Source organism: Equus przewalskii, chromosome 5 (genome assembly GCF_037783145.1).
Source record: "Equus przewalskii isolate Varuska chromosome 5, EquPr2, whole genome shotgun sequence".
Lineage (NCBI taxonomy): Eukaryota > Metazoa > Chordata > Mammalia > Perissodactyla > Equidae > Equus > Equus przewalskii.
The window spans coordinates 35,413,102-35,438,450 of NC_091835.1; the positions used below are offsets into that span (position 1 = coordinate 35,413,102).

The 25,349-nt window shown below is 53.4% G+C and overlaps 3 protein-coding genes and 1 long non-coding RNA gene across 8 annotated transcripts; 2 read left to right on the forward strand and 2 right to left on the reverse strand.

The window, feature by feature from the left end:
• The first annotated feature begins 62 nt into the window (after positions 1–62).
• On the forward strand, positions 63–6,970 carry GNB3 (G protein subunit beta 3). 3 transcript variants are annotated; one of them, XM_070620581.1, is made up of 10 exons: positions 63–176; positions 1,317–1,403; positions 1,669–1,707; positions 2,954–3,060; positions 3,140–3,203; positions 3,333–3,495; positions 3,595–3,661; positions 3,747–3,948; positions 5,316–5,532; positions 6,380–6,970. In XM_070620581.1, exons 2-10 carry the CDS (start codon positions 1,347–1,349, stop codon positions 6,484–6,486), a joined length of 1,023 nt encoding a protein of 340 aa, XP_070476682.1. In that variant the 5' UTR covers positions 63–176; positions 1,317–1,346; the 3' UTR covers positions 6,487–6,970. The 3 variants fall into 3 exon arrangements, with proteins under 3 accessions (XP_070476682.1, XP_070476681.1, XP_070476680.1); XM_070620580.1 differs by lacking the exon at positions 63–176 and adding an exon at positions 656–1,068; XM_070620579.1 differs by lacking the exon at positions 63–176 and having other exon boundaries at positions 1,135–1,403.
• A 1,015-nt stretch (positions 6,971–7,985) lies between these two features.
• Positions 7,986–11,083, reverse strand: CDCA3 (cell division cycle associated 3). 2 transcript variants are annotated; one of them, XM_008513983.2, is made up of 6 exons: positions 10,396–11,083; positions 9,868–10,042; positions 9,488–9,617; positions 8,690–8,983; positions 8,462–8,565; positions 7,986–8,333 (listed from the first exon to the last, which is right to left on the reverse strand). In XM_008513983.2, exons 2-6 carry the CDS (start codon positions 9,985–9,987, stop codon positions 8,181–8,183), a joined length of 801 nt encoding a protein of 266 aa, XP_008512205.1. In that variant the 5' UTR covers positions 9,988–10,042; positions 10,396–11,083; the 3' UTR covers positions 7,986–8,180. The 2 variants fall into 2 exon arrangements, with proteins under 2 accessions (XP_008512205.1, XP_008512204.1); XM_008513982.2 differs by lacking the exon at positions 10,396–11,083 and adding an exon at positions 10,252–10,378.
• On the forward strand, positions 10,860–25,320 carry USP5 (ubiquitin specific peptidase 5). Of its 2 annotated transcripts, none has more exons than XM_008513981.2 (20): positions 10,860–11,302; positions 14,353–14,478; positions 15,252–15,318; positions 15,503–15,636; positions 15,784–15,929; positions 16,194–16,378; positions 16,841–16,935; positions 17,653–17,846; positions 18,592–18,663; positions 18,964–19,051; positions 19,158–19,283; positions 19,946–20,099; positions 20,438–20,612; positions 21,239–21,327; positions 22,209–22,331; positions 22,923–23,066; positions 23,143–23,288; positions 23,506–23,659; positions 23,960–24,044; positions 24,661–25,320. In XM_008513981.2, the coding sequence occupies exons 1-20, from the start codon at positions 11,093–11,095 to the stop codon at positions 24,752–24,754; spliced, it is 2,607 nt and encodes an 868-aa protein (XP_008512203.1). In that variant the 5' UTR covers positions 10,860–11,092; the 3' UTR covers positions 24,755–25,320. The 2 variants fall into 2 exon arrangements, with proteins under 2 accessions (XP_008512203.1, XP_008512202.1); XM_008513980.2 differs by having other exon boundaries at positions 11,093–11,302; positions 22,209–22,400.
• On the reverse strand, positions 17,393–19,689 carry LOC139083512 (uncharacterized). The gene is made up of 2 exons (XR_011540297.1): positions 19,560–19,689; positions 17,393–17,581 (listed from the first exon to the last, which is right to left on the reverse strand). It is a non-coding gene; the product is annotated as an uncharacterized lncRNA (long non-coding RNA).
• Positions 25,321–25,349: the final 29 nt, after the last annotated feature.

Here is a 25,349-nt window from a genome sequence, read left to right on the forward strand (position 1 = left end):
CTGTGATTTGTCAGGGAAATCTCGGCCACCTGCTCCCCTCATGCAAATGGACCCTAACCCCTGACAGCTGCTCCTTGGGCCTCCAACTCTAAGCCCTGTCTTCCCTCTGAGCTTGGCCCGGACTTAGGGCAGCCTGATCCCTTGGGGTCCTGCCTTCACAGCCCCAGCAGGACCCTGTGAGTCATAGGGGCAAGGAGTGGGACAAACCCTAGGTGGGAGCAGGGGATGGGGTTGCCCTCCACTTGCCATCCTTTCTCTACCCAAAGCAGGGGCAGGCCTGTCCATCCTTCTCTCTGGATCCTCTGTACCTCCTCCCACCCGCCCAGGATCAGACCTAGGGGCAGCTGGTTGGGGTTTGTCGGGAAGGATTATCCAGATCAGTCCTTCTAATCTCAGCTCCTACCTGCGCCCTCCCCATATTCACCGTAGCCCTCCTCCCCCACCACCCCGAGCTAAGGAACAAAGTTTTGGGTATTGACAATGGGCCATCTCTCACCCTCACATTCTGGCTCCTGGACTGGTTGTTAGGTAGGCCCTGACTGCCAGATCATCACCATTGGTGGAGCCAGGGCCTGGGGGGGCCACTGGGGCTGTGGTTCTACTGCTCCTCTGCACCCCTCCCAACCCCAACCCTTAATCCTCACAGCTTTGCTCTAATCCTACGGGGCCTGATGCTCTTCTCTCTGCCCACAGAGAGGCTGGCCAGGGAAGCACCCCTTCAACCCCTCCTCCCTCCAGGGCTTGTTGTGGGGGACTGCTCCTCTCTATAGCCCCATACTCCTGCTCCCCGCCCTCCCCCAGGCTGGACCCAAGTCTCTGGAAGCCACACACCTCCCTCCCTGTCCTCCCCCCCACCCCGGCAGCTGATTTCATTTGCCTGACGTAGTTGGCCCTACCCTTCCCTGTCATCCCCCCCGCTCCCCCGCCCCCCAGAGTCGGGGCCAGGCCAGGCCAGCTCCTCCAGCAGCAGAGCTGGGACAGGTGACGGGCGGGCATCGCTGCTGAGGGAGTGAGGAGGCACCTGGGAACTGGAGCTGGAGACCTGGGAGAGGTCCAGGCAGAGCCCAAGTAAGAGGGAGCTGGCCTGGCTCTACTCTCTGGGGCTGGGGGCTGCAGGGAGGGCTGGGGCAGGGCTGGGGCTGGCTGCACAGGACCCCAAACTTGCAGAGGCTAGTGGGGGAGGTGCTGCAGGCCACCCAGTCATGTCCCCATTTCTTGTAGTGGGCTCCAACCCTCATGAGGAGTCTGGTGTGGGGTGTGAGGGACAGAAACGTGGCCAGGGGGCTCCCCCTACACCTACTCCATGTTCCTGGCAGGAGCCGGAGTCACCCCTCAACCCGTCAGCCATGGGGGAGATGGAGCAGCTGCGGCAGGAAGCGGAGCAGCTCAAGAAGCAGATTGCAGTAACCACAGAACCCTCCCACTGGGGGACCCCAGAAAACATGGAACTGGGAGCATGAGGGAGTGTGGCCTGAGGGGAAAGGGGCTGGACTTGCTTCTGGGTGACGCCTTAGAGACCCCTGACCTGGAAGTGACCAGAGCCTTTCTAAACTTGGATCTCATATTGCAGATGTCCTCCAAACCCTAGAGCCCCTGGCCCACCTACCTCAGAGGCCCGTGCACCCCCACCCCGTCCTTACCCTCTCCTGCTGTCTGCTTTCCCCCCAGGACGCCAGGAAAGCCTGTGCTGACATTACTCTGGCAGAGGTGAGAACTCCTGTCCCCCTGAGGCAGGGGCTGAGGGGAGGGAGGGGATGGAGCTCCCTGACAGCAACAGCCTGGTGCTCAAGCTTTAGTACAGCGTGTCCTTGGAACGAGGAACAGCATTAATTAATTCATTCAACAAACATTTAGTGAGCTCTGCTCTGGGCCAGGCCCCGTATTGGAGGGTGAGGATGCAGACGCTGTCCCTCTCCTTGTCCATAAAACAAGAATGATTATGAGCCACCACCACCGCCCCCCCGCCCCCGCCCCAGGGTGGTGAGGATGAAGAGAGAGGGAGCTTTGTAAGTCATAAAGCCCTCACAGACTCTAGTTCCTAGTTGTCTAATACTGCACTTCATCGGTTCTAAGGTGAACATTTTTCACATTTTGACATCTCTGTTGCAGCCAATAATAGATGGTGCCTTACAATGATAACTGGCAGCCCTCTTTCTTAGTGATCCATAAAAGAACACTGCTGCTTAGAGTTGGTGGCATCTTGGATTGGATTAAATATGTTAATAATAAGAGTAAACGTTTACTGAACACTTCCCATGAGCCGCACACTGGGCTAAGTTGCTTAAATACATAATTTCACTTAATTTTCATGATTACCCCAGAAGGTAGGTGCTATAACCTTCACTTTACAGATGAAGAAACAGGCTCAGAGAGGTCAAGTAACTTGCCCAAGATAACAAAGCAAGTAAATGGCAAGTCGAGTCTATTGACTCTGGAGCCCCAGCCTAAGTCTAGAAGCTGGAGAGAGTTTAAGGGGCATTGGACTGCACATTTTAGGAGGTGCAGTTCAGGGTCACAGCGATGCCCTGGGCACCCAGTTAAACAGCCGGCCGTGTTGCAGTGGTGTGTGAGAGTAGGCTCCTAGTGGCTTGGGACAGCCGCACGTAGGCATCTCTCCCCAAGTCCATGTTCAGTGACCTCACGCTGGCAGCTTGAAATTGGCCAAGGTGGAGTATTTACATCATGGAAATCACTCTCCCACCCCCCCACCCTCCCCTCACCATACACACTGGAGAGGTGGTTGTTAGACACTTAGCAGTATGCCCCTGGCTATGCGTGTGTCTGTCTCCCACATCGGTCTAAGCCACTCCAGGGCAGGGACTTATTTCTCTAAGGCTGGGGGCCTGGCCTAGGACCTTGCACGGAGCAGAACTTGTACAGATCAGTGGCTGTGGCACTGGCATCTGGGCATGTACTCTGCTCACCCCAATTTCTAATGTTTCCTTTTCTGCAGCTGGTGTCTGGCCTAGAGGTCGTGGGACGAGTCCAGATGCGGACACGGCGGACGTTACGAGGACACCTGGCCAAGATCTATGCCATGCACTGGGCCACTGACTCCAAGTGAGCCTTGAGAGGTGCCCAGAGGGGAGGGGGAGGCAGGAAGAAGAGGCTTGGGTGACATGGGGTGCTCTCTCCCCAGGCTGCTGGTAAGTGCCTCGCAAGATGGGAAGCTGATCGTGTGGGACACCTATACCACCAATAAGGTACCAGCCCTGCCTCCCTGCCCCCCATCACCCCATCCTTCCTTCGGGCATCATGCCTACCCTCCTCTGCCCTCCGCACCTGGGAGCCCAGCTCAGGTCCTGCCTCTGGCCACACCCGCCCTCCTGCAGGTTCATGCCATCCCGCTGCGCTCCTCCTGGGTCATGACCTGTGCCTATGCCCCGTCAGGGAATTTTGTGGCATGTGGGGGGCTGGACAACATGTGCTCCATCTACAGCCTCAAATCCCGCGAGGGCAATGTCAAGGTCAGCCGGGAGCTCTCTGCTCACACAGGTGAGTGAGACCCTGTCTGTCTGTCTCGGGGGTCCAGGGAAGTGCCAGCCCTGGCGGGTTGTGGCTCTGTAGCCAGGGCAGTGTCCTAACCACCCCCAGGTTATCTCTCCTGCTGCCGCTTCCTGGACGACAACAACATTGTGACCAGCTCAGGGGACACCACGTGGTGAGGACTGCAGGCTGTGGGAGCTGGGGCTCGGGAGGCAGTTCTGTCCTGGCTTTTCTGTGACAGCCTCCCCTCCTCTCTGCAGTGCTCTGTGGGACATTGAGACTGGGCAGCAGAAGACAGTGTTTGTGGGACACACGGGGGACTGCATGAGTCTCGCTGTATCTCCTGACTTCAAACTCTTCATTTCGGGGGCCTGTGACGCCAGCGCCAAGCTCTGGGATGTGCGGGAGGGGACCTGCCGGCAGACTTTCACTGGCCATGAATCGGACATCAATGCTATCTGCGTGAGCCCCCACTGTGCTCCAGCTCCAGGGACCACCTCACTCCCACCACATCCTCCATCCCTCCCACAGCTCCCTACCCCTTTCTTTTTAACCTTCCACTTCAAAATAATCTCACTTTACAGAAAAGTAGCAAGAATAATAAAAAGATCTCCCACCTAGGCTTCACCCATATTCACTGTTAACATTTTACTACATTTGCTTTATCATTCTCTCTGTAGAGAGATGGGCAGATAGATAGGTAGACAGACAGACAGACACATACACCTAGCTGTAGATACAGATACATTCTGTTATTATTTTCTTCCTGGGTCTTTTGAGAATAAGTTGCAGACATCATGCTTTTCCCCCCTTAAAATACATCAGTGTATATTTCCCAAAAACAAGGCCATTCTCTTACATAGCCACAGTATCATTCTTATTTTTAGTTTTTTGAGGAAGATTAGCCCTGAGCTAACATCTGCTGCCAATCCTCCTCTTTTTTTGGCTGAGGAAGACTGGCCCTGAGTTAACATCCGTGCCCATCTTCCTCTATTTTATATGTGGGACACCTGCCACAGCATGGCTTGACAAGCAGTGCCTAGGTCTGCACCTGGGATCCAAACAGGCGAACCTCTGGCCGCTGAAGTGGAACGTGCGAACTTAACTGCTGTGCCACTGGGTCAGCCCCACAGTATCATTCTTAAAATCAGGAAATCTAACATTGACACAATACTGTAGCCTACAGTCTGTACTCAAATTTCACCAATCATCTCAAGAATGTCCTTCCTTGCAATGTGTTTTTCAGTCCAGGAACACGCATTGCCTTGCCTGGCCGTATATTTTCCAGTTTCCTTTAAACTGTACCCATTCTTCCACCTTTTTTTGTCTTCCACGACCCTGGCAATTTTGAAGAGTACAAACTAGTTTTCTGCAGGCTTTCCCTCCACGTGAGTGGATCTGACATTTGCTCGTGATGAGGTTCAGGTGATGCATTTGTATCTAGCCCTGTTCTCATACTCTGATCGGACCGACTGTAGCCGCAGGAGTCGAGGACAACCTCCGCCCTTCCAGCCATGTGACCCTGGGCAAGCTGCCCACCCTCCCTCAGCCTTGTGCTCTCGCCTGCACCGTGGTGGAAATAACGCCTGCCTGCAGCCCTGTAGCGAGAGCAAGTGAAGGGTGTCGGAGCCCTGGCATGCTGCTGGCTCGCGATAAATGTCAGTGGTGGAGAGCGAGCTGTTTCCCACCACAGGCTGGGGAAAGGACAGGCAGGGGGGCTGAGGGAAGCAGCTGGCCCTGGAGCCACCAGGCAGGAGTCAGGGACAGGGCAGGAGAGGCAGCAGGCTGCCCAGGTCTGAGTCCTGACCACCTTGCCACTGTACCTTCAGTTCTTCCCCAATGGAGAGGCCATCTGCACGGGCTCGGACGACGCCTCCTGCCGCCTGTTTGACCTGCGGGCCGACCAGGAGCTGACCGCATACTCCCATGAGAGCATCATCTGCGGCATCACGTCCGTGGCCTTCTCCCTCAGCGGCCGCCTGCTCTTTGCAGGCTATGATGACTTCAACTGCAATGTCTGGGACTCCATCAAGTGCGAGCGCGTGGGTAAGGGCCAGCCCCCTGTGCCACCTCAGCTGGAAGGACCCTCCCGCCAGCTCCCCTTGTTAGGACCTTCTTACTGCTGTTCCCTAATTGCTGGGTAACTCTGAGCTCTACCCCCAGGATCTAGTCCTCCTTGGTTCTCAATCTAGGACTGTCTTCTCTCAAAGAAAAGCTGCTCTACGCGGCCCTTCTCTACTGCCCAATGCCATAGCTGCTCCCTGCCAGAGGAGCTCATTATGGTCATCCCCAGACCCATGGACACTGAATGTCCAGTCAGTTCTGGCTTTTAGGGGCACTCACTAAAGGAAAGGGCTATCTCAGGGAACTATGCAAAGAGCAAAATCCAGGAGATCCAGAGGGACCTGAGGGCCCTGATCCAACCTAGGGCCTTCTCTAGGAGCAGCCAGTCTGAAGCAGAATCAGGTAGTGTGGTTTCTTCTCCTGGGAGAGGCCAGGTGCTGAATGAAAATACCGGCCAGAGTCAGGACCCCAATCCTAATTCTGCTGCTTAGTTTCTGAGTGCTCTTGGACAAATCACTTCTCTCTGGGCCTCAGTCTCTTCACTTGGAAATACGACTACAGGGTTGCCTTCCCTGCTGTCTGGTGCCCATCAAAGTGCCCTTGTTTTCTCATTAGCACACTGGCACTTCCCCCACCCCAGGTTCTTGACAGAGAGATTGGCCTCAAGAGAACCCCGCGCCTTAGAGCTAATCCTCTTTCAGTCTTCCAGTCTCCACCAGGGGCTGCAGAGTCCATGCCAGCCCCCCTAATTTAGGATTCCTGCACATGCACACACACTCCCTGACAAATCAGCATGGGAAACAGGCTGACTCCTCTCCTTTTCCCTCAGGCACCCTCTCTGGCCACGACAACAGGGTCAGCTGCCTGGGGGTCACAGCTGATGGGATGGCTGTAGCCACTGGTTCCTGGGACAGCTTCCTCAAAATCTGGAACTGAGGAGGCCAGGGAGGTAAAAGGCCACGAAGACACTCAGCTGCCCCCTCCCCTGCCCAATTTCTGTAAGGTTTTCTCTTCTCTACCCCAGCAGCCATTCCCACCAAGCTTTCTCCCTTAAGGGCAGTGGGGAACATGGGGAGTGTGCCTTTGGGAGGCAGAATCAGGGACACAGGGGCAAGGAACTGCCCCATCTCCTCCCACGGCCTCCCCTCTCCATGGTCCTGACAGCTTTTCCCTTAATGAGCAAGGATAACTGACCCTCCCCAGCCCTTGGCAGCCTAGCAGCCTTCCAGTCTGAGCCCCAGGCCCTGGGATTCCTCCCCTAGAGCCACTACCTTTGTCCAGACCTGAGTGGCACAGGGTGCTCAGCCCCATGACCATGGCTCTGGCACCATTAGGGTCCCCTTCTCTTTCATGCTTTCTCCTTCCTCTACCTTCTTTTTTTCTCTCCTAAAGCAATTGCAATAAAGCTAGCACCCCAGTATTTCTGTGATGATGTTTGGCTTCCACTCCACTTCTGTTCCAAAAAGATGCAGGTCCCACTTAAGTAATAAAGTATTAGAGGTGCAATGATAAAGGCTGGGTACCAGCTGGTGGGAAGAAAGTAGGGTGGAGGCAGAAGCCCAAGCCTCATGGGGAGGGCCTGAGATGGGTCAGGAGGAGAAGGTATTCACCAGGTCGCTGAGGGAGCATGTGCACAACAGTTCACTACAGCCTGCCTATGGTATGTATGCATGTGTTTGCACAGGAGGGTTATGTTGAGAAGGAATCAGATTATAAAAGGCCTGGAATGCCCAGCTAAAGGGCCTAGACTCTATCCTAAGGGCAATGGGGAATCATTGAAGAGTCTGAGCAGAGTAGTGACGTGATCAGCGGTGCTTCTCAGAAAGATCACCCTAGCAGCAGCACAGGTTGATGAACTGGGGAAATACTAGAGGGAATGGAGGGAAATGAGGTAGGAGGCAGGTGGCAAGAAATGCAAGAGTGAAAGGACAGAGGGGCAAGAGAAGGGATGGGGAAGAGACTGAGGATATAGAATCACCAGGATTTAGTGACCAAGACCTAGGACATGGGATATTCAGAGGGCAGGATTCAAGATGATGGCCAAGGTTCCAGTTTGGGCATCTGGGTGGATAACGGAGAATAGGGGATGAGGAATAGCTTTTGGGGGATGATCACAAATTCAACTTGAGACAAACTGACTTTAAAGTGCCTATGGGGCAGCTGGATAAAAGTCAGGGTTAGAGAGAGAAACCTGGAAGTTACCAGAATATAGGTAAGTGACAGCTAAAGCCATAGAAGTGAACACCTAGAGAGAGCAAGAGGAAAAGGCCAAGGACAGAGCCCCGGGGAACACGAGGACTAAAGGGAGGTACATAAAAGACGCTCGGAGGAATCAGTGAGGGAACACTCAGGCCGGGGAACAGAAGCTCCCCAGGCTGCCTTTCTACCTGCAGAAGACTCGGTGCAAGGGTTAGGTATAACACTTAACAACATCATTTAAAACCACTTTCTTTAATATGCAAGAAACACATAAGACACTAACAAAGCCCAAGGAAGCTCTCAGTCCCAGAGTTGGTAGTTTAGGTGGAGTTAAAGAAAACAAGCCTGTCCAGTCTCCCAGGGAGAGAAGGGGTGAGTGTAGGGAATGTCACTAGGCCCCTAGGGAACCCAGTGCTGGACCCACACATGGCCTAGTTCTCTACCAAGGGAAAGTGCTGATTTTCCTTGTCGTGGTCCTGGCCTTGCTCCCATGCTCGTCCTCCAGTTTTCAGAAGTCGTCCAGTTCCCAGAATGGCCCCTTCCTTTAGTTCCCTAACATTTTCACTCAGAGAAGGCCACTTACCCTGCAAAAGGCAGTGTTCGAGTTGGGGGAGGGAGAGAGGTTGTTCAGGAGAGGGAAGATTGGGTAAAAAGGCCTCCCATGCTCTATGCTGGATTTCCTAGTAATAACCTTCACCCTGTCTCCCTTTACCTGTCGTGGTGTCAGAGTCCCAGGGGAGTTGTCATCCTGCAGGATGGTGAGGGGAGATCTTCCTAGTACTTTCCCCTTTGGTTTCTGTCTGTTGCACTTGGAACCTAGGGTGGGTAAGGAGTTAAAGCAAGGAGCCAAAATTAGGGGCTTACAGTTTATTCTTCCTACATTCATCCATGGCCATTATCCCAACTTCTCTTCCCTATATGTTGCCCTTAGATTCTGTACCTGAAGATCGGGGAGTCTCAGGGTCTCTCAAGGGCTTGTCTGAGCCCTGGCTGGCCACAGAGGTTTCTGAGGGCTGTCCTGTTTCCTCCTTGGAAAATGCCTGCTTGGAGGGGAGCTCAGTTTGGCTCCAAGGTGGCATCTGGTCCTCAAGGGAAAACTGGGTGCCCAGAGGCAAGTCTAATTCAGAAGATGAAGGTGCCTCTGGAGGCAGACCAGGATCTGGGAGAAGATTCAATCTGGGGGCTTCGGTCTCAAATACTTCACTCAGCTGTTTCACCAGTGGGCTTGGGGGCTCTAGAGGGGAGAAGTGGGATAGTGACCCTCTGATACAAATCATTCAGGAAGGAGGAAAGGATACAGGAGCCTTAGGATTCTTGACCTGGTGAGTGAGGGATTGGAAAGAGAGAAATCAAGGCGAGAGGGAGCAAAATGTTGAGAAAAGAGTGAGATGAGTTCAAAGCAGGAGGATGGAGGCCCCTTTAAGAAGGAGCCCTGAGGGACCGGCCCTGTGGCCGAGTGGTTGCATTCGTGTGCTCTGCTTCGGTGGCCCGGGGTTTCGCTGGTTCGAACCCTGGGCGCGGACATGGCACTGCTCATCAAGCCATGCTAAAGCGGCCTCCCACATGCCACAAGTAAAAACACACAACTATGTACTGGTGGGCTTTGGGAGAAAAAAGAAAAATAAAATCTTTTTTTTAAAAAAAAAAGAAGAAGGAGACCTGAGAGTATGGCTTCACTGACCCCACCCAAGGATGCTAGGTGACAGCCTTATCAGAATTCCCTGGGCTCAACACTTACCTCCGCTGCTGGTCTTCATAGGTGTCCGTGCAATACCAAGGGTAGGAGAACGGGGATCTGAGTCCTGGGCCTCATTAGGACCCTCCAGCTGCTCCCCTGCTGGTAGGTTTGGCTGTGGAGAGCTCTCCACCTATCAAAACCAAAGGCTAGAACAAGTCTGGGCCCTGACTCTTCTTCCCTCCCAGGTCTCTAGCCTCAGGCCGATATTCTAGTTAGGGATTGCCAAGGCCCTCAGACATTCAGCCTACTCCACCCGGACTGACAATGTGGAAAATAAGCCCTCAAAGTAGAGGGAGGTGGGGGGCAAGGGCTCTCTCAGAATCAGAAATGCCCAAGAATTCACACAGTTTCTCTGCCTCTCCCACCCCGGCCCAGAGTACCTGGATGGGAGTGCGAAGGATGCCGGCAGTAGGTGAACGGGGGTCCGCCACTCGGGCCAGATGCTTGTTGTGCAGTGGAGGCCGCGCTGGAGTAACTGGGACGCTCTTGGCTGAGCCCATCTCAACCAGGAGGAATAGGGTGGGCAGGGCCCGGCCCAGGGCGAGGAGGGGATGCCTGTGAGAAGTGACTCAGGTCTCAGCCCTTACCGCGACCATGTCCGACTTCTAATTCCAGACCCCCCGATCTTCCCAGTTCCCAGCTGAGGAACCTCCTGGCCGCTGGGCCTGAGGCCTCTGCGGGGATGATGACTGGTGCAGCTAAGAAGGCGGCTCATTCTGGGCCTGCTGGGTCCTCTCATTTACTAATTTATTCAAATCACTTACCAGGCCCCAGATCCACTTTTACGCGCACAGCCACTCAAGCCTTAACCCGCGGAAGCTGAGTTTCAAACCTCCCGCCACGCCCCTGCCTTGACCCTATTGGTTGAGCCGACGCAGGCTCCCATAGGCCCGCTATGTGAGACCCACCTCCAGTGGAGAAAGTCATTGGGCTGAGAGGACGTCTGTCACGGGGACCATGGGGCCAATGGGCAGCGGCTTGGCTTGCCCGGGGGTGACGCCCCCTCCATGAGAGGACTTTTGTTCTGTAAGAGGCTTTGAGTTGTCCGTCGTGGGATTTTGAGGAGTGCCAATCTTCGCTTCTGAGACCTTCAGTGTCTAAACCAAATGATTTTGTTAAAAAAGTAGACCCATGAATTATTACAGATCCTGCTGGAGACGGAGTTAAGATTTTTCTGAGGCGAGAGAGATCGTAGTCCTTATTGGTTAAAGGAGTAATCAATCATCGACACTACCCTCTCAAACTCCGCCTCATTGGACAGCCCCTTTTCAAATACCAAGAAGACAACTGCCCTTCTATTTTCCGATTGGACAAGTGCCCAGGAAAGTTTCTGGGGTTGATTGGTTTAAACAAACGTCAGTTTCTGCTCTTCAACAGGAGGCACGCGAAGGGAGTGTAGGATCCCAGAGTCCGAGCAGCCAAAATTCCGGGGCCCCTCTCGCCGCTTCTACGTGCCTCTGCCTGGAAGAGCGGGATTGGTTCTTCGGGCCATCGACTGCACTAGAAGCGCTTTCCATTGGTGCCAGTCGAGAGTAGGGCACTGGGCGGAGCGCTAGTAGGCAGGCTCGGTCCAACTGCCGTGCTCGCGCGTCTCCCCTTTAGCGCATGCGCCTAACGAGCAGTACTCATTGGACAGCAGGAGTAGGGGGTGGGGGACTGGGAACGGTGGGAGCCGCTGTGTGTGGAGAAGCTGCTGCCGGTGTCATGGCGGAACTGAGTGAGGAGGCGCTGCTGTCAGTGTTACCGACGATCCGGGTCCCTAAGGCTGGAGACCGGGTCCACAAAGACGAGTGCGCCTTCTCTTTCGACACGCCGGTAAGCCCACTCCCCACGCCCGCAGCGAGCACGACTTCCTTCCATCGCCCTGGTCATTCTGCCGGGGCCTGCAAGGCTCGGGCTACCGCCTTCCTGCGATGCACCATGGGACCTGTAGTCCCCCACGCTGCTCTTTGCTGTTGCTTTTAATTAGCTGGAGCTGTCGTGTGACTACCGCTCCCGGAAACCACCGCTCCCGCCTCGCTCCCTTCCCGTCTCGTGGAGGACTGTGGGGATTGTAGGCGCTCCCTCCCCTCATTGTCGTTCTAAGCTAGAGGCGCAACCCAATCGTCGGACTACAATCCCCAAGTGGACCCCGCGAAAGCCTGGGAGTTGGCCTTGCCTGTCGCGCATGGCTCTCCGGGTTTTGTAGTCTTGTGTAGGAGGGATGGGGCGACCCCCTACTGCTGTGGCCCGGGGTTGGGTTTGGAGGGTGGGGACCGCAATTCCTAGGCGTCTAGTAGTCTGGAAGTGGCCATGAAGAAGGCCGGTTCTGAGAAAGGCCGAGTTAGAGAGCCTCCACCCATGGTTAATATGGACAGGGGGCGGGGAGGTGGGTCATTGGTGGTAGGGAGGGGAGGAAAGAGGAGAGGAAAGCTCTAGTCGCTTCTCTTTTGAGGTGAACTATGACTGCAGCCCCCTCTTTTTCCTGCCCATCACAGAGAGCAGAGCAAACCCTTTTTAAAGTATTCCCAAGGAAATGGTTTCTTGGCGGGGGGAGAGGGGGGAGCAGTTACCAAGGCCCTTTTCCCATCCTGGTCCCACTCTTGACTAGTTAGACAAAGCCTCCACCCACACCCTGCTTCACGTTTTGCAGACTCCACCCTGTTACCTCCCTTCCTGCAGTTCTGCCTTCTTGTGTCACCCTCTAGCAGAGACAAGCCTTTGGCCAGGCCAGAGCCTGAACTGAGAGGGCAGCAGCCTGGCTGGGATCCGCCCCCCTCACCACCCCTCCCCTCAAGCCACTGCTGGGCTGTGCCCAGGGTGTTCAGCCAGACCAGCTCATGGCCGGGAAAACTGCAAGTCAGAGTGGAAAGGCTTCATTAATGCATCGCCAGTGCTGAGTATAGCAGCATGATCTAAGGCCCAGTTCAGGATCATCACTGTGATTTGTGGTTTGCTTGGTTTCCTAGGCTTTGATTTGGGCTTCAGACAATGTGCTACTTCTCTGAAGTCTGGCTTTGGCAGAGCTGCAAGAGGACTGCTCAGAGCAGAGCCCCAGGGTTCCCAGTCCTTGGTGAACCCAGCCTCTTTTAATTCCGACAGAGGAGTTTGATCCCGGCAGAGCGCCCCTCGACTCCCAGTTTGTCAGGTGCATGGCTTGGTGAGGCACCATCTTTCTCAGGAGGGAAAGGTTTTTCTTAATAACCAACAGATGGTAGAAGTCTCTGGCTCCCCCTTTACATTCCTGTCTCTCCCTCCTTAGTAATTGCTTTGAATAATCAAAAGAGGTTTTTGTAATCTTATTACACTTTCCTTCTCTCACCTCAAGTCAAGAGATGTTCACTGTGGCCTAATTGCTTTGTTAACCAACTTCAGGCTTTTTTTTTTTTTTTAAGGAAGATTAGCCCTGAGCTAACTACTGCCAATCCTCCTCTTTTTCCTGAGGAAGACTGGCCCTGAGCTAACATCCGTGCCCATTTTTCTCTACTTTACATGTGGGATGCCTACCACAGCATGGCTTTTGCCAAGTGGTGCCATGTCTACACCCGGGATCTGAACCAGTGAACCGCTGAGAAGTCGAATGTGTGCACTTAACTGCTGTGCCACTGGGCCAGCCCCCAACTTCACGCATATTTGGTTATCTTCAAATAGGGTTCATGGTAGAAAGAGAGCTTATTTGACTTCCCTGATGAGAAATGCTCTTTTTGTTCATGAGCATTGTAATCCACACTGTTCTAGGGAGTGATACAGAGCAACCTCTTGGACCAAAAACTGCCTTATTTTTGGTATCACAGCAGAGAATTTTTCAAGGCTGGGGCTTTTATTCCAGGAAGGAGATACCTGTTGTTTTTGGATCTGAGTGAAGACTTTGTTGTTGTCTCCAATTTCCTTCTCCAACTTCATCAGTCTAGTCACAAAGGCACTAGTAGCCTTGCTCAGTTTTGGGGAAGCCCATCCTCAGATGTGATTTAGGCTAGACACTTGTGTTTCCTTGTTTTATTCCTGGGTTGTATGTGTTGTAGCTGTCTCCGCAGGTATTGATTGCTAGGTTGTTCTAGAAAGGGGATGGCTTTGAGGTTCGAGGTTGATGGGACTTAAGTGGGGTTTAGTTATTGGTCAGAGGGGAGGCGACAGGGTTGTGGCTGGAGAATGCTGGATTTCGTGTCCCTGCCAGACTGGGTCCAGGTTTAGCTGTGAGCCCCACGCAAGACATTGTTCCCTTGGAGCTGTGCTTCAGCAGGAGAGGAGGGTGAGGACTCAGTGTGGACCAGGGTTCGACTACCTAGTACAGTGTGGTAAAGGACAGGCCTGGGCTTGCTGGCAAGCTTAGGGGTTAGATGTACTGTTCAGGTGCTAGAATCTCGGCTACTCCAGTCTGGAAGGTTCTCTGAGTTCTGGAGATCAGGTAGGGCTTGTCTTGGTGTCCCTGGTTTAGGTTCAGTGTCAGATGTACAGCTCTTTCCTCTCCCAGGAAAGGACCCTTTTCCCCTCTGACTGTAATATCTGGCCCTGGAAATCCACAGTATTTAGTCCTCATTTACTTTCTGAATCTCTTGGCTCCAGGAATCAGGTAAAGGGAGCTCTCTGCAGTTGATTCGAGGGCTCCAGAGCCCCAAGAAGGAGCAAGAAAGAAGATGAATGGTGACTGATAGGTGTTGCTCATCCCCTGGTATCCTTGTTGTTTTTTATCAAAGTCGTAGGAGGAAATGGGGAGAACCTTAACCATGTACCAGGTCCTAAAAGAATAAATGACTTGCCGAGAGCCACATAGTGTTAGAGAACGGAAACTTTCTTCTGGGAACCAGCAGTTTCTGACCCCAGGTCTTAGTTTCCCGCCTGGCCAGGCTTCATCCTCCCTGTTTCCTCCCCTGCCTCTCATCCTGCAGGAGTCTGAGGGTGGCCTCTACATCTGCATGAACACATTCCTGGGCTTCGGGAAACAGTATGTAGAAAGACACTTCAACAAGACGGGCCAGCGAGTCTACCTGCACCTCCGTCGGACCCGGCGCCCGGTAGGGACAGGGGCTGGGGCAAGGCCTGGGGACATTCAGGCACATCCCACTGGGCCTGGGCTCCCATTTTTTTTCTTTTTTTTTTTAAAGATTGGCACCTCCTGGGGGCCGGCCCCGTGGCTGAGAGGTTAAGTTTGCACGCTCTGCTCGGGCAGCCCAGGGTTTTGCCAGTTCAGATCCTGGGTGCGGACATGGCACCGCTCATCAGGCCATGCTGAGGTGGCCTCCTACATGCCACAACTAGAAGGACCCACAACTGAAAATATACAACTGTGTACCAGGGGGCTTTGGGAGAAAAAGGAAAAATAAAATCTTTAAAAAAAGAAGATTGGCACCTCCGCTAACAACCGTTGCCAGTGTCTTTTTGTTTTGTTTTTTCTCCCCAAGTCCTCCCAGTACATAGTTGTATATTTCAGTTGTGAGTCCTTCTAGTTGTGGCATGTGGGAGGCCACCTCAACATGGCTTGATGAGCGGTGCCATGTCCCCGCCCAGAATCCGAACTGGCGAAACCCTGGGCCTCCGCAGCGGAGTATGCAAACCTAACCTCTCGGCCACGGGGCCAACCCCCTGGCCCCCCATTTTGAATCTCTGTTCTGACTTTCTATAGGCCTCAGTTTCCTCCTCACCTATTTCTGTTGGTGTCATTAAAACTTAGCACGCATTTTTTAGCTCCATTCTCTTCTGAGATTAGCTCACTCCATCCTGCCCATCCTTCTCATTTGTTCCTTTCCTGGTGCCTATTGCTGATCTTGTCCTTCATGCCTCATTGCAGAAAGAGGAAGACACCGCCACAGGCACTGGAGACCCCCCCCGTAAGAAGCCCACCCGGCTGGCTATTGGTGAGCCATGCTGTTCTCCCTGAGCTGGTCTTTCCTGTCTCAGGGGTACTAGGAAAGCCCCAAAAGAATGGGTCTAATCAGTGGCCCTAGAGCTCTGGCGGGGACAAAGTGAATGCTGTATCAGAGGGGGGACATTTACTTGTAGTGGTTGTCCTACTCTCCCTCTCCTTTCCTGTCTCACCAGGTGTTGAAGGCGGGTTTGACCTCAGCGAGGAGAAGTTTGAGTATGATGAGGATGTGAAGATTGTCATTTTGCCAGATTACCTGGAGATTGCCCGGGATGGGTTGGGGGGACTGCCTGACATTGTCAGAGATCGGGTATGAATACCTTCCCGCCCCACCAGAGATTCTAGGACAGGTGGGACCAGAGCAGTGATGATCTTGTGCAAGCACTGACAAAGCTGAAGACCAAGGGCATGTGGGATTGGGGGTTGGGTACCACCTCTGACCCTCTGCTTCCCCCAGGTGACCAGTGCAGTGGAGGCCCTATTGTCGGCCGACTCAGCCTCCCGCAAGCAGGAGGTGCAGGCCTGGGATGGGGAAGTGCGGCAGGTGTCTAAGCATGCCTTCAGCCTCAAGCAGCTGGACAACCCTGCTCGAATCCCTCCCTGGTGAGGCCTGGCCCCTCCACCTCGGGGTGCAACCCCCAGAGCAGGGGCAAAGAGGCCACCCTGCTGGGGGATCTGATGGGAGAGAGGGTTGGGGGCGGGACAAGGAGGGAGACTTGGTGGGGAAGAACTAAGCCAGGGGACATCCAGAGGAGAGGAGAAAAGAGAGATCTTGGACTGGCAGGGGGACCTCCAGAGCCCCCTCTCTCTACCACTCCCATATCCCTCTGACCCATATTTCAGCTAATTTCCTTCTCCCTGGGTTAGTGGTTGGAAGTGCTCCAAGTGTGACATGAGAGAGAACCTGTGGCTCAACCTGACAGATGGCTCCATCCTCTGTGGCCGACGCTACTTTGATGGCAGTGGGGGCAACAACCACGCCGTGGAGCACTACAGGGAGACAGGCTACCCGTTAGCTGTCAAGCTGGGCACCATCACACCTGATGGAGCTGGTATTCCCTCCCCTCCTCCACCCACCTCCATGCTGAAATGTGTTTTAACTGCTATTCATTTTATATGACAGAAATAATACATGAATATGTTTTCTTGACAATGAAAATATGGTAGATGGGACTAAATCTTGAATTAATGCCCAAATCCCAGTTACCTTTCTAGAGGTTACCATCATTATCTGTTTAGTGAGTGACCTTCCAAACTCATCTGACCCTAGTTCCTTATCCTACCTTATCCTACAGGGTAGTGTCACAATTAATTCCAATCCTCACCTGCTTCAGCCCATCTTCCCTGACAGCCAGTCCTAGAAGGGCTTGTGACCTCACTGATATTCAAGGGAGCCAAGAGGGACGCCCTCACAGGCTTGTCCTTCTCTCCTACCAAGGCCCCTCGGGGCGGGAGGGCACATTGGTGGCCAGGCCAGTCCTGAGCCACCCCTTCTGACACTGCTTCTGCCATAGATGTGTACTCATATGATGAGGATGACATGGTCCTGGACCCCAACCTGGCCGAGCATCTGTCCCACTTTGGCATTGACATGCTGAAGATGCAGAAGGTGAGACCCCTTCAGTTTCAGATTCTTCTCATTTCTGCCCCGTCAGGCTCTTCTTCCCTGCCTGTGGCTGAGGTAGTGTATTGGAGAGAGCTGCTACAGTTGTCTCAGTCTGCAAGATGTGTGGGCTTCCTTTGGGAAACTTCTAGAATCATTTATTCATTCATTGAATACTGCTGAGTACCTACTATGTGCTAGTCACTGTGTGAATAAGACAAGTGTGGTCCTTGCTTTCATAGACTTAAATTCTAGATGGAAAGGCAGACGTTAATCATAAACGCACGCCAGTAAGTGAATAACTACAAACTGATGGCCGCTATGAAAGAGATGTGGAGGGCACTGTGATAGTTTACAGCAGGGAGACCGGGCCTTGTCTAGGGTGTCAAGGAAGTTTTCCCTGAGGAAGTGATGCTTGGATAGAGATCAGAGGGGTAAGAAGGAGTGACTTCAGAGTGGAAAATCACTTCAGGTAGACAGAAGCACATTTATTTCATTCCCTCCTTCAAGCAGAGTCCTGATGACTAATAGGCCTCTGGGACAGTTGCTTGTGGCCTTCCGGAGCCTGGACTGGATGATATCCGATGTGCCTCCCATGTTAGCGTCCATAATTCATCAAATTCTAGGTTCCAGTTGTGTATCATCCTACACCCTGTGAGAGATTAATGTAAAAAACACAGGGCTGAATTTCTCACTCCTTCTGAAGTGCCCCTTCCCATGCAGACGGACAAGACGATGACAGAGTTGGAGATAGATATGAACCAGCGGATTGGTGAATGGGAGCTGATCCAGGAGTCGAGCGTGCCACTGAAGCCCCTGTTTGGGCCTGGCTATACAGGCATCCGGAACCTGGGTAACAGCTGCTACCTCAACTCGGTGGTCCAGGTGCTCTTCAGCATCCCTGACTTCCAGAGGAAGTGAGTGGTGCCCTTTCCCCACTACTCACCCCTTGGTTCTCTACCCCCAACACCCCAGCTCCTGGTCTCCAGCCTGCAGGTAGACCCCTCCTTCAGCTGCCCGCAGTACCTCTGTGTTCTAGCTCAGCCTCAGTTCCTATTACACTGTGGCTGGTGTGCTGTGAGGGGAGCAAGTTACAGAACTGCACCACTGTCACCCAGCCACACACAAACCCCACTGACACAGCAGGACACCAAATCCCAGGGCTCTCCGTGGCCTCCTGACTGACTCAAGAGTGAGCAGGTGGTCTTTATTTTAGGCCAGTGACATCGGATGAGCACCTAACACGGACATGTAGCACACGGGGAGAGGAGAGAGCTTGGGACGCTAAGAGAGACAAAGGGCAAATTCTTAGTATAAATGAGTTTATTCTCTAATTGGGAAGGACCTGATGCGTATGCAAAGACTTAGAATGTATTTATAAGTTCTGTTCAATAGAATATGAACTGTCTTTATCCTTCTCCCTTCTCTGACTCTGTCTTGGGGAGGAGGCTGGGAAAGAATGCCTCTGAGTACACTGCATGCTGACGTAGTTGAGAAGGGGAGGAAGGGCAGGTTCCTGGAAAGAAATGGACTCCAGGGTTCAACCACAAACGCCCCACTCTGGAGGGAGTCTGTTCACTGGGCTTGGAGATAATTGCTTTCTTGTCATTTCCTCTGAGCCTGGGCCAGAGCCCCTCCAATTATCCTTCCCTTGGCTCCTAGGTATGTGGATAAGCTGGAGAAGATCTTCCAGAATGCCCCAACGGACCCTACCCAGGACTTCAGCACCCAGGTGTATGTAGCCGGGTCCTTTGTATGAAGGCTGTTAGAGCCTCTTTCTGCTCCGTGACCGCCTGGAGCGGGCGGCAGTTAGCCCCTGGTTAGAAGCAGTTAGAAGCTTTCAGATGATTGCCTTTTGGGCGTGCTGTCTGCCTTGAGTTGGGTTCCTGTGGAATCTTAAGATTTTTCACATTTTAGAGAGTTGTCTAAAGAGTGCTATGAGCAGGAGTTAAGTTGGGGAGAAAAAGGTATAGACAGTCGTCAGATGGTTGTTATTTGACTGAAGCTAGATGGTTCTCTTGGATGTTAATGCAGGGCCAAGCTGGGCCATGGCCTTCTCTCGGGAGAGTATTCCAAGCCAGCAGCGGAGTCGGGTGATGGGGAGCAGGTACCAGAACAAAAGGTGAGTCTGGGACTCTATCCCTTTCAGGCTCTGGAATTATGGGGAAACTGAGGCCACTGGATGGCCTCTTGAGCCCCAGCTGAGTCACTGCCCTGGCTCTGCCTAGGAAGTTCAAGATGGCATTGCCCCTCGGATGTTCAAGGCCCTCATTGGCAAGGGTCACCCTGAGTTCTCCACCAACCGGCAACAGGATGCCCAAGAGTTCTTCCTTCACCTCATCAACATGGTGGAGGTAAGGGCTGAGGAGATGGCAAGGGAGGGCACTCTCCACTCTTCTTCCATCTGCCTGCAATTCCCTCCCTTCTCCCTCCTGCCCATTCTTTCCTCTGTCAGCCCCAAACCGGGTGGTGCCACCCCTGTAACCTGGTCATCTGGATGCACTGAGCCTTCCCTGAGAGTAGCTGCTGCACCTGAGGAGAATAGTAAAGCCAAGCAGGGATCCTTACACTTGATGGGCTGGCAGCCTAACGGAGGGCACACCCAAAGAAGGTGATATGAGGATACTTACTGCTTATAAAGTAAAATACAGGGGCTGGCCCCATGGCCAAGTGGTTAAGTTCGCGGGCTCTACTTTGGCGGCCCAGGGTTTCGCCGGTTCAGATCCTGGGTGCAACAGTTGTTAGCTCAGGTGCCAATCTTTAAAAAAAAAGAAAAAGAAAAAGAAAGAAAAATACAAGCACATTCCATTCCAGTCCCACAGCGCTGTGATGGGGCCAGAACGGGGGAGGGAGGGTGGTTAATTAGGGAAGGCTTTTAGTCTGCTCTTGCATCCCCGTGCCTCTTAGTGGTAGTCTCCCTTCCACTCCTCTCTCTCCCCGACCCCCCATTGACCCTTTGAGGCCCCCATTCTCTTCCCTGCTGCCTAGACCTCCCCACGCTGCCTCTTTCCCATAGAGGAATTGCCGGAGCTCTGAAAATCCTAATGAAGTGTTCCGCTTCTTGGTGGAGGAAAAGATCAAGTGCCTGGCCACAGAGAAGGTGAAGTACACCCAGCGAGTGGACTACATCATGCAGCTGCCTGTGCCCATGGATGCAGCCCTTAACAAAGGTGGGTTGCTCTCAGCGAGGTCTGGGTGCAGTTGGAGTCTGAGGTCTATGACCAATGCGTGGCCACCTTAAAGGAGCAGAGCCCACATTATGCCCTGCTCCCTCAGCCAGAGGTCTGAAGCTGGCCACTGGGGGAGGTGGGATTAACCTTGCCACCAGCTTGTCAGCAGAGCTGTGTTGAGAAAGAGAGGCAAGATCATAGAGGGATGTGTGTCTGGTGGGCTTGGGGCTGGGGGGTGAGGAGCTGAAGTACTCAAGGACACAGAGCCAGAAGGGGGAGGCTAAGGAGGGAAACAGGCAGCACCCTCTGATGGACCCACCCACCAATTCTGTCACCAGAGGAGCTTCTGGAGTATGAGGAGAAGAAGCGGCAAGCTGAAGAGGAGAAGCTGCCACTGCCAGAACTGGTTCGGGCCCAGGTGCCCTTCAGCTCCTGCCTGGAGGCCTATGGGGCCCCCGAGCAGGTGGATGACTTCTGGAGCACGGCCCTGCAGGCCAAGTCTGTAGCTGTCAAGTAAGTCCTGTTGGTCTGGGCCTAAGGTTGCAAACCTATGTCAGGGTGATCCCAAAGTACCATCTGCCTCTTTCTCATTCTCTCATCCCTGTGGGGTTGGAATCTCGGGGTTGCCTCAGTTGGGGCTGGAAATCTGGCCCTGAGGGAACCAAGAGGCCCTGGCAAGAGTAGACTCAGCGATAGTACGTAACCATGTCCCGCCCCTCCCGCTCCCTCTTCTCTCATGGGTCAGGGTTTCTTTTTAGTGCAGCATCTCTCTACTCGCTCCCTTAATCCTGGCAGAGCACAGGCACTCAGTATCAGTTGTGGACAGAACTTGGATTTCCGGCAAATTGGCCTTACTTTTTGTCTAACTCTGTCATTGGCACGGGCTGCGATCTGAAAGAGTGCTTTGGTCTCAAGGGAATTTGGCCATCTGCCCCTTTGCAGCTCCTGCCAACAAGACAGCCCTTCCCCTGACTTCTGCTGCTCCTTGTGTGCAGGGACTCTGATGCCTGCCCAAGGCAAGATGAGGATATAGAGAATCTTGTGGTCTTCTGCCCATGAGAAGTGGAACCCCAGGGTGGGGGCTTCAGGAGAGGAGAACTTTGGGGTTCTCTGGGTACCCGACATTCTCTCTTCCCTAGGACCACACGATTTGCCTCATTCCCTGACTACCTGGTCATCCAGATCAAGAAATTCACCTTCGGCTTAGACTGGGTGCCCAAGAAACTGGGTATGGTGGCTGGGATGAGCGAGGGAGGTTGAGCAGAAAATGCTAGAAAAAGAAGGGGCCTTAACACACGTAAATTAGTGTCTCTCACACTTTCCTCTGAAAGGAGAAAATATTACCTTAGATGTTTCAAAATGTGTTTTGTTTAAAAAGCACTAATCAAAAATATTAAGGGGCTGGCCCGGTGGTGCAGCGGTTAAGTGCAAACGTTCTGCTTGAGTGGCCTGGGGTTCGCTGGTTCGGATCCTGGGTGCGGACATGGCACCCCTTGGCAAGGCATGCTGTGGCAGGCGTCCCACATATAAAGTAGAGGAAGATGGGCACAGATGTGAGCTCGGGGCCAATCTCCCTCAGCAAAAAGAGGAGGATTGGCGGCATATGTTAGCCCAGGGCTAATCTTCCTCCAAAAAAAGTTAAAAGACTTTTTTGATTTTATAGTTATGATTTACAACCAAAAGTGACTTTCATAGTTTTATTTTTACAATTGGTAAGATATTTTCCTTTTGATAATCTTGAAACAGTTTGTTCTCACGCGTCTTAGAAGGCCCCTGATGACTTGGAGAACTGCTGGTTTAACTTCATTTCCTGGATCAGTTGAGACCACAGAAGTATAACAACATTCTGCTGCACAAGTTGGAGCCCCACTTCCCTGCCCAGAGCTCATGTGTGGTAGATCGGGAACTAGAATCCAGGTCTCCTGACTCCCAGGCCCATGATTATTTTTATTACATTGGGCGCCCTAAGATTGGCACTGCTCTGAGCAGCTCCTTACTGCAGAGCAGTGCCAAGCAAAGGAGAAGGGGCTTGAGATTCCCAAAGTGCTTTTTCAGGGATGGCCTCCGAGGGCTGCTGAGGTGACCTTTATCCTGCCATTCCACTGACAGATGTGTCCATTGAGATGCCAGAGGAGCTGGACATCTCCCAGTTGAGGGGTACAGGGCTGCAGCCTGGAGAGGAGGAGCTGCCTGACATTGCCCCACCCCTGGTCACTCCGGATGAGCCCAAAGGTAGCCTTGGTTTCTATGGCAACGAAGACGAAGACTCCTTCTGCTCCCCTCACTTCTCCTCTCCGACATGTTAGTGACTCTTCTTCCTGCCTGTCTCTCTCCCTGCCTGATGGGGGTTTTCTCTGCCTGCCTCCCTGTGACCCTGTCCTTTGTATTTCTCCTGTCCTCCCTTTCAAATTTCCTCTGTCCTCTTTTGATGGATGTGAGGAGCAACTAGAGCACTCGCAGCCACATTCTCTGTGTGGATGGCGGTTGCTCTGGCTAATTGCCTCTCTACCCTTGTTACCTCACTGCGGGGGGGGGGGGGGGGTGAGGTACCATACTCCAGAAACAGGGCCCATTCTGTGAGAATGGGCAAGGAAGGGGATCTATGGGGGATCTTTAGCCTCAGTCCTGCACCTTTCGGATACTGCTGGACCCACATTATGTTGTGTTGTCATTTTAGTTCTGGAATAAGGTACCAGGGCATGGAAGAAAGATGCATGGAATGAGTGGTTGGGAGAGGGCTGGAGGGCTGGACTGTGGGAGGGAGGAGGAACAGACAGTGGCCCAAGGAGACAGGTCACAGTGCCTGCACTTCTCCCACCACAGCACCCATGTTGGACGAATCCGTCATCATCCAGCTGGTGGAGATGGGCTTCCCTATGGATGCCTGCCGCAAAGCTGTCTACTACACAGGCAACAGTGGGGCTGAGGCTGCCATGAACTGGGTCATGTCGCACATGGATGATCCAGGTAGGCAGGGGTGGGTAGCAGGGTGGGGCAGGACCACCATCCTCCCTCAAACACTTCAACCCCTTCACATCTGCAGATTTTGCAAACCCCCTCATCCTGCCTGGCTCCAGTGGGCCTGGCTCCACAAGTGCAGCAGCTGACCCCCCTCCAGAGGACTGTGTCACCACTATTGTCTCCATGGGCTTCTCTCGGGACCAGGCCCTCAAAGCTCTGCGGGCCACGGTATGGGCTGCCACCAGCTGAGTACTGGGGGCCTGGGGAAGAAGGGGGCGGGAGTGAGGTTGCATCCTTTGCAAGCAAGACCAGGGACAACTGGTATGGTATGGCCAAGGCTGGGGCTCCACGCTTCTGTGGCTGTGATGAAGGCCCTGAGGCTTTCACTGGTAGTTTTCTTGCCTCTGAACTTGTTACAAACAGTAATGCTGCCCTCCTCTCCAAGAACAATAGTTTAGAACGGGCTGTGGACTGGATCTTCAGTCACATTGATGACCTCGATGCAGAAGCTGCTATGGACATCTCGGAGGGCCGCTCAGCTGCTGACTCCATCTCTGAGTCTGTGCCAGTGGGACCTAAAGTCCGGGATGGTCCTGGAAGTGAGTGTCCCTGGGAAACGACAGGCCTGGTGGCATCTAGCCAATCTGCTACACCAGATCTTCATTCCAAGGCAGCTCTGCTTCCCTCGGGGCGGAGGGGTCAGAAGCTTTTCCACTAATGTGACTTCTGAAGGTGGGATTCTAGGAGGCTGAGATAGACTTTTGACCCAATACATGCCCCACACTCCCTGACACTCATGTCCTGAATTTGAGCTGTTAGATATGTCTTTGGACTGTCACTCAAGGATTCCTCTCTCATTGTCTTCCCTGCCCTCTCCCTGTCTCTCTCTCCTTCCCTAGAGTATCAGCTCTTTGCCTTCATTAGTCACATGGGCACCTCTACCATGTGTGGTCACTATGTCTGCCACATCAAGAAGGAAGGCAGGTGAGGGAGGGGCTGGCAGTGTGCGTTTGGAATGGGGGAGTGGTGGTGGGAATGAGTAGGGGCATCCTGGAAGTCCTTAGAATATTTGTGGAGAAGGTGAAGGACGGCCTGATGGGGGCCCAGATACACCAGGAACTGAGAGAAGCCCTGAGAGCAGGGATCGGCAAACTACAGCCCAAGGGCTGAATCTGACCAGCTGGTTTTATAAATAAAGTTTTAATGAACGTAGCCAGTTACTCGTTCATGTATTGCCTGTGGCTGTAGGGAAGTTGAGTAGTTGTGTCAGAGACTGGATGGCCTGGAAAACCTGAAATATTTACTGTCTGGCTCTTTACAGAAAAAGTTTGCTGACCCCTGCCTAACAGGAGTGGGTGGGGGGTGGCTGTAGAGAGACTGCAGGATCTGAAGACACTGAGGAGGGGAAATGACCCCTGTGAGATTGAGTCACTCCCTTCAGACAGGTAGCAGCTGGGCTGTAGGTTTGGGGGCCTAGGCAGAGAATGTTGGGAGTCTTTACCCCAGAATCACTCCAGGGGCGATGTCAGAGACTGAGCTGATGCAGCGTGTGGCATGCCCAGTTTCTTCATCCTGTTCCACTCCTCCCTCCCTTCCCCAGATGGGTGATCTACAATGACCAGAAAGTGTGTGCCTCTGAGAAGCCGCCCAAGGACCTGGGCTACATCTACTTCTATCAGCGAGTGGCCAGCTAAGAGCCTGCCCTCTGACCCCTTACCACTGCAGGGAGGGGGGGTGGGCAGAGCACCTGGCATGAGGGATAGGGGCTGAGGGATGGACTTCAGCACCCCCTCCTCTGTACCCTTTTTCTTTTTGTCCCCAGCAGCAGGGAAGAAGCTAGAGGCCATAGGAGAATGGCTAAGCAGAGTGGGGGTGGGGGGACACTCCAGAGACTCTGGGGATAGAGCAGGAAGGGGACAGAGGGCCGGCGCCTGTGTGTGAGGAGACTTTGTTGCTTTCCCTGCCCCTTGACCCCACAGTGCTCTGCTTCTCGGTGTAATCCCGCCGGCCCCTGGCGTGGAGCGGGGCTTGTTTGTGTGTGTGCCTGGGTGTAGCTTTGTGCAGCCTCTTCCGCAGAGGAGGTGTCTGTGCCTCCCCTCCCACTTTGTGTTTGCTCCCTGTGTGGTTGGGCAAGGAGGGATGTGAGGGAAAAGGGGACCCCCCTCGCCCTCCTGCCTCATTCTTTCCCTCACCCTGTCTCTTCCCTGTCCTTCTCTGGAAAATGCCAAAATACACGATGTGAATAAAAGTACAATGGCTACATTGTGTCCTCTTTGATACCTTGGGAGA

What these genes read in the sequence shown, in the direction of transcription:
- CDCA3 (XM_008513983.2), bottom strand. Translation starts at nt 9,987, where the DNA reads ATGGGCTCAGCCAAGAGCGTCCCAGTTACTCCAGCGCGGCCTCCACTG. An exon ending in TGAGACTCCCCGATCTTCAG is followed by an intron (nt 8,566 to 8,689) that starts GTACAGAATCTA and finishes TACCCACCCTAG; the next exon opens with GTTCCAAGTGCAACAGACAG. An exon ending in GGACTCTGACACCACGACAG is followed by an intron (nt 8,334 to 8,461) that starts GTAAAGGGAGAC and finishes TGCCTTTTGCAG; the next exon opens with GGTAAGTGGCCTTCTCTGAG.
- USP5 (XM_008513980.2), top strand. Translation starts at nt 11,093, where the DNA reads ATGCGCCTAACGAGCAGTACTCATTGGACAGCAGGAGTAGGGGGTGGG. An exon ending in ATCCCTGACTTCCAGAGGAA is followed by an intron (nt 17,847 to 18,591) that starts GTGAGTGGTGCC and finishes CTTGGCTCCTAG; the next exon opens with GTATGTGGATAAGCTGGAGA. An exon ending in CACATCAAGAAGGAAGGCAG is followed by an intron (nt 24,045 to 24,660) that starts GTGAGGGAGGGG and finishes TCCCTTCCCCAG; the next exon opens with ATGGGTGATCTACAATGACC.
- GNB3 (XM_070620579.1), top strand. Translation starts at nt 1,203, where the DNA reads ATGTCCCCATTTCTTGTAGTGGGCTCCAACCCTCATGAGGAGTCTGGT. An exon ending in ACACCTATACCACCAATAAG is followed by an intron (nt 3,204 to 3,332) that starts GTACCAGCCCTG and finishes GCCCTCCTGCAG; the next exon opens with GTTCATGCCATCCCGCTGCG. An exon ending in CATCAAGTGCGAGCGCGTGG is followed by an intron (nt 5,533 to 6,379) that starts GTAAGGGCCAGC and finishes CTTTTCCCTCAG; the next exon opens with GCACCCTCTCTGGCCACGAC.